The sequence below is a fragment of the Argentina silus genome (genome assembly GCF_951799395.1).
Source record: "Argentina silus genome assembly, chromosome: 19".
NCBI lineage: Eukaryota > Metazoa > Chordata > Actinopteri > Argentiniformes > Argentinidae > Argentina > Argentina silus.
The window spans coordinates 4,854,817-4,864,192 of NC_139673.1; the positions used below are offsets into that span (position 1 = coordinate 4,854,817).

General features: G+C 46.9%; 1 protein-coding gene across 1 annotated transcript in view; it reads right to left on the reverse strand.

The window, feature by feature from the left end:
• Positions 1-9,376, reverse strand: part of chsy1 (chondroitin sulfate synthase 1) — a 44,235-nt gene extending 34,859 nt beyond the window's left edge. Inside the window, exons 1-2 of the mRNA XM_083690962.1 lie at positions 8,726-9,376; positions 6,670-7,165 (exon numbers count right to left, since the gene is read on the reverse strand). Of these exons, the coding sequence (XP_083547088.1) occupies positions 6,670-7,165; positions 8,726-9,036 (807 nt within the window). The 5' untranslated portion in view covers positions 9,037-9,376. The remainder of the gene's footprint in view (positions 1-6,669; positions 7,166-8,725) is intronic.

Genomic DNA, 9,376 nt, shown 5'->3' on the forward strand with positions numbered 1-9,376 from the left:
TTTTATTTTTTTTTATTTCCCCCCCCCAAAATTCTGAAATCCACAAAGAATTTGAACAAAAACACTGAAAAAATACCATATTTAGTGGGCGAAATACCCAAATGTGAAATGTTAGCAGCAAAATGTGTAACTTTGTCCCACAGCCAGTGGACCATAAACTGCAGAATAACTGTTTATTGTTTGTTATTGTATTTATTAGCTTGTTAATATTTGTCTTCACTTTCTGACTGTTGTTAACTGTTTATCTTAGGATTAATTGTGATGCTTTGGCAATGTAAACATTTGTTTGCTCATGCTAATAAAGCCAGTTGAATTGAGAGAGAGAGAGAGAGAGAGAGAGAGAGAGAGAGAGAGAGAGAGAGAGAGAGGGAGAGGGAGAGGGGAGAGAGACAGACAGGGAGGGGGGGGAGAGAGACAGACAGGGAGGGGGGGGAGAGACAGACAGGGAGGGGGGAGAGAGAGACAGACAGGGAGGGGGGAGAGAGACAGACAGGGAGGGGGGAGAGAGAGAGACAGGGAGGGGGGAGAGAGAGAGAGAGAGAGAGAGGGAGAGAGAGAGAGAGAGAGGGAGAGAGAGAGAGCGAGAGAGCGAGAGAGCGAGAGAGCGAGAGAGCGAGAGAGAGTGAGAGAGAGTGAGAGAGTGAGAGAGAGTGAGAGAGAGCAGTGTATAAGTTAGGCCCAGACTGCCAAATGAGGGTGCTGTCAACACAACATAAAGCAGTAGAGAGAGGGTGGGGGAGTCAGAACTCAACAACCTACTGGCCTGCCATCTTCTGAAGCCATCTTCTGAAGTCTGCTAAAAAAAAAACTAAAAAAACTAAAAAACACTTTGAAAGGGAAAAGACAACTAGCAATTAGCCTTATAAAGGACACACCACCCCACTGTTGAAAGACAAAGTCTACACATAGCTTGGGCTAATATAGCTGTGTTATTCCTCCCTACAGCTTCAGACTGGCAAGCAGTCGCAGGGAAGTGGAGTAGGCTACCAACTCAGCAGCTGAGAGAAACACACGGTACATAACAGGAACCGGCGGCCCGAGGTGTGAATTCACTAACGCTGATAAAGCCGGCGCGAGTACCAGCCTTTATCAACTGAAGGCCTTGGGTTCGGCACCAGTACCAGCCTTTATCAACTGAAGGCCTTGGGTTCGGCACCAGTACCAGCCTGTATCAACTGAAGGCCTTGGGTTCGGCACCAGTACCAGCCTGTATCAACTGAAGGCCTTGGGTTCGGCACCAGTACCAGCCTGTATCAACTGAAGGCCTTGGGTTCGGGGAGGTTTCAGCGTCCTCATCAGTTGTGTTGTGTGTTGCGTGTTGTGATCCTCTTACCCAGGCTGCTCATTGGCACAGGGGGGCCTGATCCACATCAGAAATAGAAGTTGTTTGGGCTGACATCCAAAAAGTCATATGGCCCTTCCTTAATCACACAGGCTTAAAAGTCCAGGTACAAACTGACTAGCCCTACTTTTTTTGCCTGTGTGTGTGTGTGTGTGTGTGTGTGTGTGTGTGTGTGTGTGTGTGTGTGTCTGCCTGAGTTTATCCTGTCTCTCTCTTAGCTTTCACTTTCAACCCTCTACCAGCACCTCTGGCAGGAAGAGGAAAGGTGGCCTGACTGCAGCATTCAGCAGATGTGCAACAGGCCGCAAAAACCAGAGACAGATTAATGCAGACAAATTGAGCCGGGGTCGGTCGGGGAGAAATGTCAGTGTACGGCAGAGGGGCCCGAAGAAAAGAGCCACTATGACCTCAGCACAGGGGCGCCCTTGTTCCCGGGGGTTAACACACATACAGTAGGGCACGGTTAGAAAGCCCCGGCTCAGATTTGGCAGGATATGCGAGCCACTCAGGAGAAATTAGGATTAAGCGGTGGGTTCATACCTCGCAGCAGCGGAGGCTTGTGATTCCCATTAGCTCTGTTCTAGCATGTGGGTATGTTGGCGTGAGGGAGATGTGGTTGTTACTGCTGCCGTGACTGCGGCTGCTGACACAGGACATCCGCTGAGGGCACTTGCCTATGCACAGCCTGGTCACACACACACACACACAGGGTCGAATCCTGATCTGAGATGGGTGGACGTTAACTTAGATCTGCACGCGAATCATGTCAATTTCGAAGGGGGGGGGGGGGGGGGGGGGGGGGGGGGATTTGCGAGAAAATGCGAGTAATCCGCACGCTAATGCTAGCCTCCGTTGAGAAGAGGAGGAACGAGGGAAATCAACAAGCGGGCCCGCAGGGTTCCAACAGGGTTCCAACAGGCTTCTAAGGGTTGATGGTTTTCCTCCCATCAGCAGAGTGCAGATGTGTGCAGCCTAATGTAAGCAGAGTCTCTCAGACAGGGGATAGAAAGGCACAGCTGAGAGTGCTCATGTATACAAGAGAGTGTAAAACAAGACACGCCCCGGACACATCTCCAAACAAATGACACTGTAATTCCCTGTGATTAAATGCCTGCCTGGGACCAAACTGTCTCTCTCTCTGTGTTGTCTCTCGGGGGAGGGGGAGGGGGAGGGGGAGGGGGAGGGACAGACAGACAGACAGACAGACAGCCTGGATCACTCTTTAGGCCACAGACCGACCGACTGCCCAGATCCTTCAGGAACCCACAAACAGACATACAGTCAGACAGACAGACAGCCAGTAAGGCAGGCCCACCCAGAAGGATTGACACAAGATTGTACGGCTTTTTAGAGAGTCAGTCACGACTAGCAGACAAAGATGTATCTAATAGTTTTTCTCCCAAAAGTGTTACTGTCAAGCATACCATTTACATCTCCTGCAGGCACACAGAGGGCGCATTTCATACTGAAAAATCATGCAAAAATTAATCTCTTTGGCCTCCGTTTGTGTTTATTTTTAAATTGAGCTTGTAAACATTTATTTGCTCGTTTGGGGTCTAATTTTAGCGTGGTGCGAGGCAGTGCTGAAGAAAAAAAACACAGAATAACACACACATACACCAGCAGCCACAGGATGTCTCAAAATACACGAGGTTCGCCGCATACTCTGCTGTCTGAGAAAGGACAAAACTAGAGGGAGAGAGAAGGCTATATCAACCCTCTTCCAGTCAAGACTCAAGATTCCAAGGAAGTCAATGAGCCTGTCATTTACGATGGGATCCATAGCCTCTTTAACAGTATAAAACCCTCTGACTGACGCTACTGACCAGACACGGGCTTAATCCAGCTCACAGGTCCCATCTGCAGCTAGTTCTACAGCAGTCAGGACCTCTTGAACTCTGGACTGAGAGAGCAGCCACAGAGCTGCTGTGAAGGGCCTGTCAATGAACACCAGATAGGCAAACCTAATAAAGTGCTGTCCTACAGACTGCATGCCAGGCAGGACACAAATAGAGAATACCGTCACTAAACTGGCTGAACTGGCCTGATGAAATCAAAGCATCCATACTTGAATCATATGACCCATTCTACTTTTTGGGTGAGATATTTTTCACATGACATTTGGCCCGGTCATCCAGAAGTCAGGGCCGCTCACGTCAACCCTAATCCAGTTACCGATTGCTGAAAATGTTGTTATGGGTGGAAAACAAGATGGTTATGATCATTATATCTGGAGGTTCCATGCCTACTGTAGCACAGAGGGAGTCTGTTTCTGACAGTGAAGACATTGAAATGTAGAAACTAAAGCTCTCAAAGACCAACCGCAGACCTATAGAGAGGGAGAGAAAGAGTAAAAAAGAGAGAGAGAGGGAGGGAGGAGAGATACAGTGGGGGAAGAGAGAGTTAAAGAGAGAGAGAGGGAGGAGAGATACGGTGGGGGAAGACACAGAGTTAAAGAGAGAGAGAGAGAGAGGGAGGAGAGATACGGTGGGGGAAGACACAGAGAAAGAGCGAGCATGTTGAGACATTGTACGGTGGAGTAGAGATGTAGGCGGTAGACTTCCCGTGTATCGGTCTGGCAATGAAAGAAACCCAGCCTGTTAGTTATCTACAAATACTGTGATAAGCATCAGCGAAAATGACTGATTCCTACCATGACACATTGTGAAATTCTCTCTCTCTCTCTCTCGACTGAACACAGAGTTGATTCATTTGGATCGAAGACAATATGACATGACTCTCTGTAAAGGTTGGTGTCAACTGACGCCTTTGTTCACAGTCTCAAAATACTCTGGGCGGAACACTGATAGCAGTGACATCACTCTGATAAGGCCAGAGACAAGGTGACAGGGTCATCAGATCACTCTGGATGAGGTCACATGAAACTGACAGCAGGGGGGGATTTCCACTCAGCTCCACCAGAAAAGACATCTGACATCAACAATCAGCGCGCAGTTGTCTGACTCAAATGGTTGATAGAGGCTTCGAGTGTTCAATCATAATCATCAGCTGTTACAAAGGTGCTCACTCTGTGATCACAATGGAGATACCGCGCTCAGTGTTGGCTGTCCTGCTGCTCTTTTTGAAGTACTGGAGAGCATCCTCAGAAAATCTATTTGGATAATGGCTCTCAACAACACTCAGTCATTGTGGACAGACACATAGATACAAAGCTACCATAGCAACTAACCCCTCAGCCAACCATAGACAAATTCAGGAAGCCATAGTGTTTTCTTTTCCGAGAATAGGCTAGATACTCTGATCTGGTGTGTGTATATCAGGGGATGCTGGTGGAAGTAGAAATCAGAGGACAGGCTTGTTGTAATGCATGGAATGAGGAATGGTATCAAATACACGTTTGAGGAATTTTATCAAATGTGTATTTGATACCATTCCTCATTCCATTCCATGTATCACAACGAGCCTGTATTCAGATTTCTACCTCCACCAGCCTCCACTGACTTTCTCTATCTACGACAGAGGGGAAGGTATGAACTGTATGGTGTAGGGTTATGCTGCGTTCATGACAACTCAGACACTCTGAACCTCTGAGTTAAAATGAATGCAAGTTGTTTGCGTAGAGCTTCCTATTGGTTGATTCTGATACTCTCCGAGTCACAGCATGACACAGCATTAATATGTACAAATCCCCAAAACCTTGTTTCACTTAGCAAGTGAGTACAGATACAGGTCAAACAGAGGATAAGGAAGCCTTTCATCATCCACAGAGGTCAAACATGCTGTCCTCTAATGCCACCCCTTCATTCCTCATGCAACCTCCTCTCATCCCATCAATTCTAATCAACGGGCGTTGGTCCATACTCATACTGACGTCAGCCATATGACTCACATATCTACGGAACAGTTGGGACTGAAGTCAACCAGAATAAACATGAAGTGATTGCTCATTGATGACAAAAGTGGTTTTATTAAGAGCACTAAAAAGAGAAGCAATGTAGGGTTAATATTTGGTCTCACAGCAGGGACTAGTCGAGGAGATTCATAAATGTATAAGGCCCAGCTTGGGTCATACCCCCCCCCCCCCCTCCTCCTCCCCCTCCTCCTCCTCCTCCTCCCCCCCTCCTCCATCTCACTCACATTAAGTTTTTTTTGGCTTTGCTCTCTGTAACTAGCTAAAGATTAGCTGTAATTAAAAGTCACATCAAATGGGTGGTTAAAAGTGGCCCAAGGCACCTGTCATAAAGGTGATTGAAAGGTATATGAGGGAGAAGAGATGCCAGCCCTGACTAATTCCACCTGTCAGGGCAGATCCATTGAAAACTTTTAATAGAACAGATTCTCATTTGGCTCATTTCCACACGAGACTGATATTATATGTAAATGTATTTGAATAGAAAATATGTGCCACGCTGCATGTCTCAACGGCGACAATTCCACCCGCAAACTGATTTCGTCAGTTTAAATTTTATGATGTGAACCGCTGACAAGCAGTAAACAAACCTGTCAAGTACACACACCAACTGTACTGGCAGGCTGTCAAGAAAACAAATGTACACCTCTTAAGAGAAAGCGCCTGTCTGTGTCTGGTAAAGAGGGGGTTCAGTGGTCAGGCAAAAGAACTTGTCAATAGAGAGAGAGAGAGAGAGAGAGAGAGAGAGAGAGAGAGAGAGAGACAATAAATCAAGACATTAATTGATGGACAGTTGAAATAAGAATTGAGTCGGGCCCTCCCTCTCTCTAATCTCCGTCTAATGCCTGTGAGGACAGCACAAAAGCTCCAGAACTATTCCGGGAGGAACGCAATAACAAAGGCTCCCAGTTAAAAACAGACACCTTTTGCCAAGCTGCAACCTACAATTTGAAAGAGCCAAAATTATGGCTCCAAAATGTTGCTAAAGTGGGTTGACTTCAGAACAATGCACGTTAGAAAGCAAAAACTGGAACAAGGAATTTTAATTTCAGGTTAGGGAGAACACTCTTGCCCAATGCTGAGATCTATCTATGGTCAGAGAGGGAGCATCTGTGTGTTTGAGAGTACCTCTCAGCACATCACATCTGAGGTTGCCGAATCATCCTCGGTCTGCACATAAAACGCAAGGCAGGCAGGAGTATAAAGGAGAAGTTATGGAGTCATGAAGTCATTAAGAGGCTTTTCACTCCTTATCTCCTTTCCTCCATCTGAACTAAAAAACCTATTAGGCATCCGAACTGACTCCGAACAGCTTTCAAGCCTTTGTTTTCAGATAAGTACTGATGGAGACGGGATAAGGAGACGGGGGGCCACCTTAGTCTACTGAGACCCGCCCCAAGTTGTACTTTTCTGAAGGGGGACAGATCGAGTGCTCTAAACAGGCCCCGTATCTTACCTCGTAGGACCAGACACACTGCACCCCGGCGAACCTCCTCACACAGCGGCCAACCTCCACGTCCTCGTGGGTGGTGTACATCTCCTGCAGGCACTGGCGTATGTGAGGGACCATCCTCCTCAGGACCTCTCTGCTCATGATCACCCCCGGCCCCCCCATACAGAAGTTCTCCCCAGGCTCCAGAGCCAGCTTCCCCAGCTCGTCCCTGGCCCCCATCCCCGTCTGGCCCAGGAAGATGGCCTCGCTACTGTTGAGGCTACGCAGGAAGCTCTCCAGCCTCTCTGTCTTGATGTAGACGTCGTCGTCGGCCCTCATGAACCACTCGTACTGGTCCAGGTAGTGGTCGTGCATGTACTTGAGCATCATGAACGACTTCTTCTGAGGAGGGTAGGAGTCGTCCACGTTCCTCAGGGGTACAACGGGGATGGGGACGGAGGTGTCCGAGCCCTCACTGGAGAAGAACTCCACACGACCTGGGACGGTCTGGGCCCACGTCCTAGACAGACACACACAAAGGGATCAGACACACACGCACACACGCACACACACACACACACACACACACACACACACACACACACACACACACACACACACAGCAACATTGTGGGTGAGGACTTGACTTGTAATGAACCTGAACAGATCTTTGAAGGGGCTATGGATTATTGATGAGTGATTAAATGATGTTAAGCAGAGGGCTACACTCACACACTCACATTCCCCATATGTTAAGCTACAAAATCTAGCAGCAGTAATGTTTCATTGAGAAAAACAACTTTGCTTTCTAAGAGGTTTTGGTAATGACCTAACAAACAGCCTCTGAAAACAAGGCTCTCTTTCCCACAGATCTGTCCTGAAAATAACCCAAATATTTGTGCCAAAAATAAACTACAGACAAACTAAAAATGAGTGTGGATGTATAATTGTGCGTACAAAATATCATCAGCTGTTCACATCTTCACATCTGCCCATGTAGAGGCCATGAGAGGAGACTGAATCAAATCTAATATGGGGAGTATGCTGCTAATTCATTCCATTAACTACAATATCCTTGTATGTCTTTGCAGATGTGCAAGCACAATTCCCCCCCAAAATATATTGAATCTTCCACATGACTGCAAGTGAACAGAAAGTACTGTTAGGTTTTCACGCTTTCTTCTCCGTCCAAACCCTAATTTCATCAAACCCTCAGCCTTGCATTCACAGCATTTTCAAGGTCTGCACTAGATGAAGGGAATTTTAAACTAATGTCATTAACATTTGGTCTCACCAAACATCTTCATTTATTGACACCTTAATAGAATCTCTACTGATGTATTAACAAATTCTGACAGAAACGTCGAACAAGGAGAAAATAGAGCCGTCAGTCGTAGGACTCTATGAATGAAACTACCAATACTCATCTGAAGGAAAATTCATCACCACATGATGTCCTACTGCTGCAGCCCAAGAACGAATGGGTTTATAGATTGGCAAAGCCATGGACAGATCATGATTTCCACATTGTGGATAGCATCATTTCTGTTGACATTTTGCATGGTGCATTTAGGTGAGATTGTTGATAGGCCTAGAATTGTATCTACACATTTAGTCTAACACTGTCAAATTGAACATTGACTGTCTGCTCTCTAATGTCCACCCCCTGCAAGGTTTTGTCTTGACAGCAGCATGGGACAAAACCACCACAGTATTGTTGAGGTTCAGATACAAAAACAAATATAAAAAGATGACATTGGCACACATGCAATGTTCCCATGAAGGGTGATGCTGTTACTGAACCAATCGGTCCATTTGTATACATCTGGTAGGCAACTGACGGAATATACTGTTGCATTTTCTGCAGTGGCATGTAAATGTGGTAGAAAACAAGCAACAATGTTTCAACAATTGAAATGTAAAAGTGGTAGACAACGTTAGAATGGGAGGAGAGAAGGAACAGAACTGACGTGTACAAAACCACCAGGCAGAACATTGGTAGCTAAGACTCTCTGACTGGTGGATTCTCTTGTGTTAAAAGAAAAAGCAACATTCCTTGGTATTCCAATTACACACATACCTATGTGCCGCAACAGCGCGGCTAGTCAGGTACTTCTGGGCGGTCATGACGCCCACGAAGAGGAAATTGTTGGACCTCTGGACTGGCTTGTCGGTCGCCGAAAGTCCGTTATCTTGCGGAGGCCATAATACACCACCGTATTCTTTCCTAAGACCCCCGTTCAACCCGCAACCTGCTGGGTTTGCCTTGCGTTTCTGACCACCTTTCTTCAACTCCGTAGCCTTCGGCAAAATGAGTCTGGAAGCCAGTGTGAACCCGACCACCAGTCCCAAAAGAACACTAAACCATGCTCTTCGGCTTCGACCTGCCATTCCCCAAAACTTAACCCAACTCTGGATTCGCCGCTTATTCTCGCTGTTGCCTACACAGCGTCTCTGGAAACCTTATCGGTTAAATTGTGTGTCCCTCCAGAAAACTGGGCTCACACTCTCTCATGGTAGGAAAGCCTCTTTCTCTTGCCCGCTGTTGGTCCCGATACAGGCTGTAGTGTCTGCTGCCCACGTAGCAGCACAGCAGTATCCATAAAGCCACCACCTGAACACTCCTCTTCATGTGACCCCTCTAATCATCAAGCATTCCGTCGCTATCAATCAATGAAAAAAACTGCGACCTTCACCACAATTTATGGTTTCTTCTTCGCCCCGAGACGCG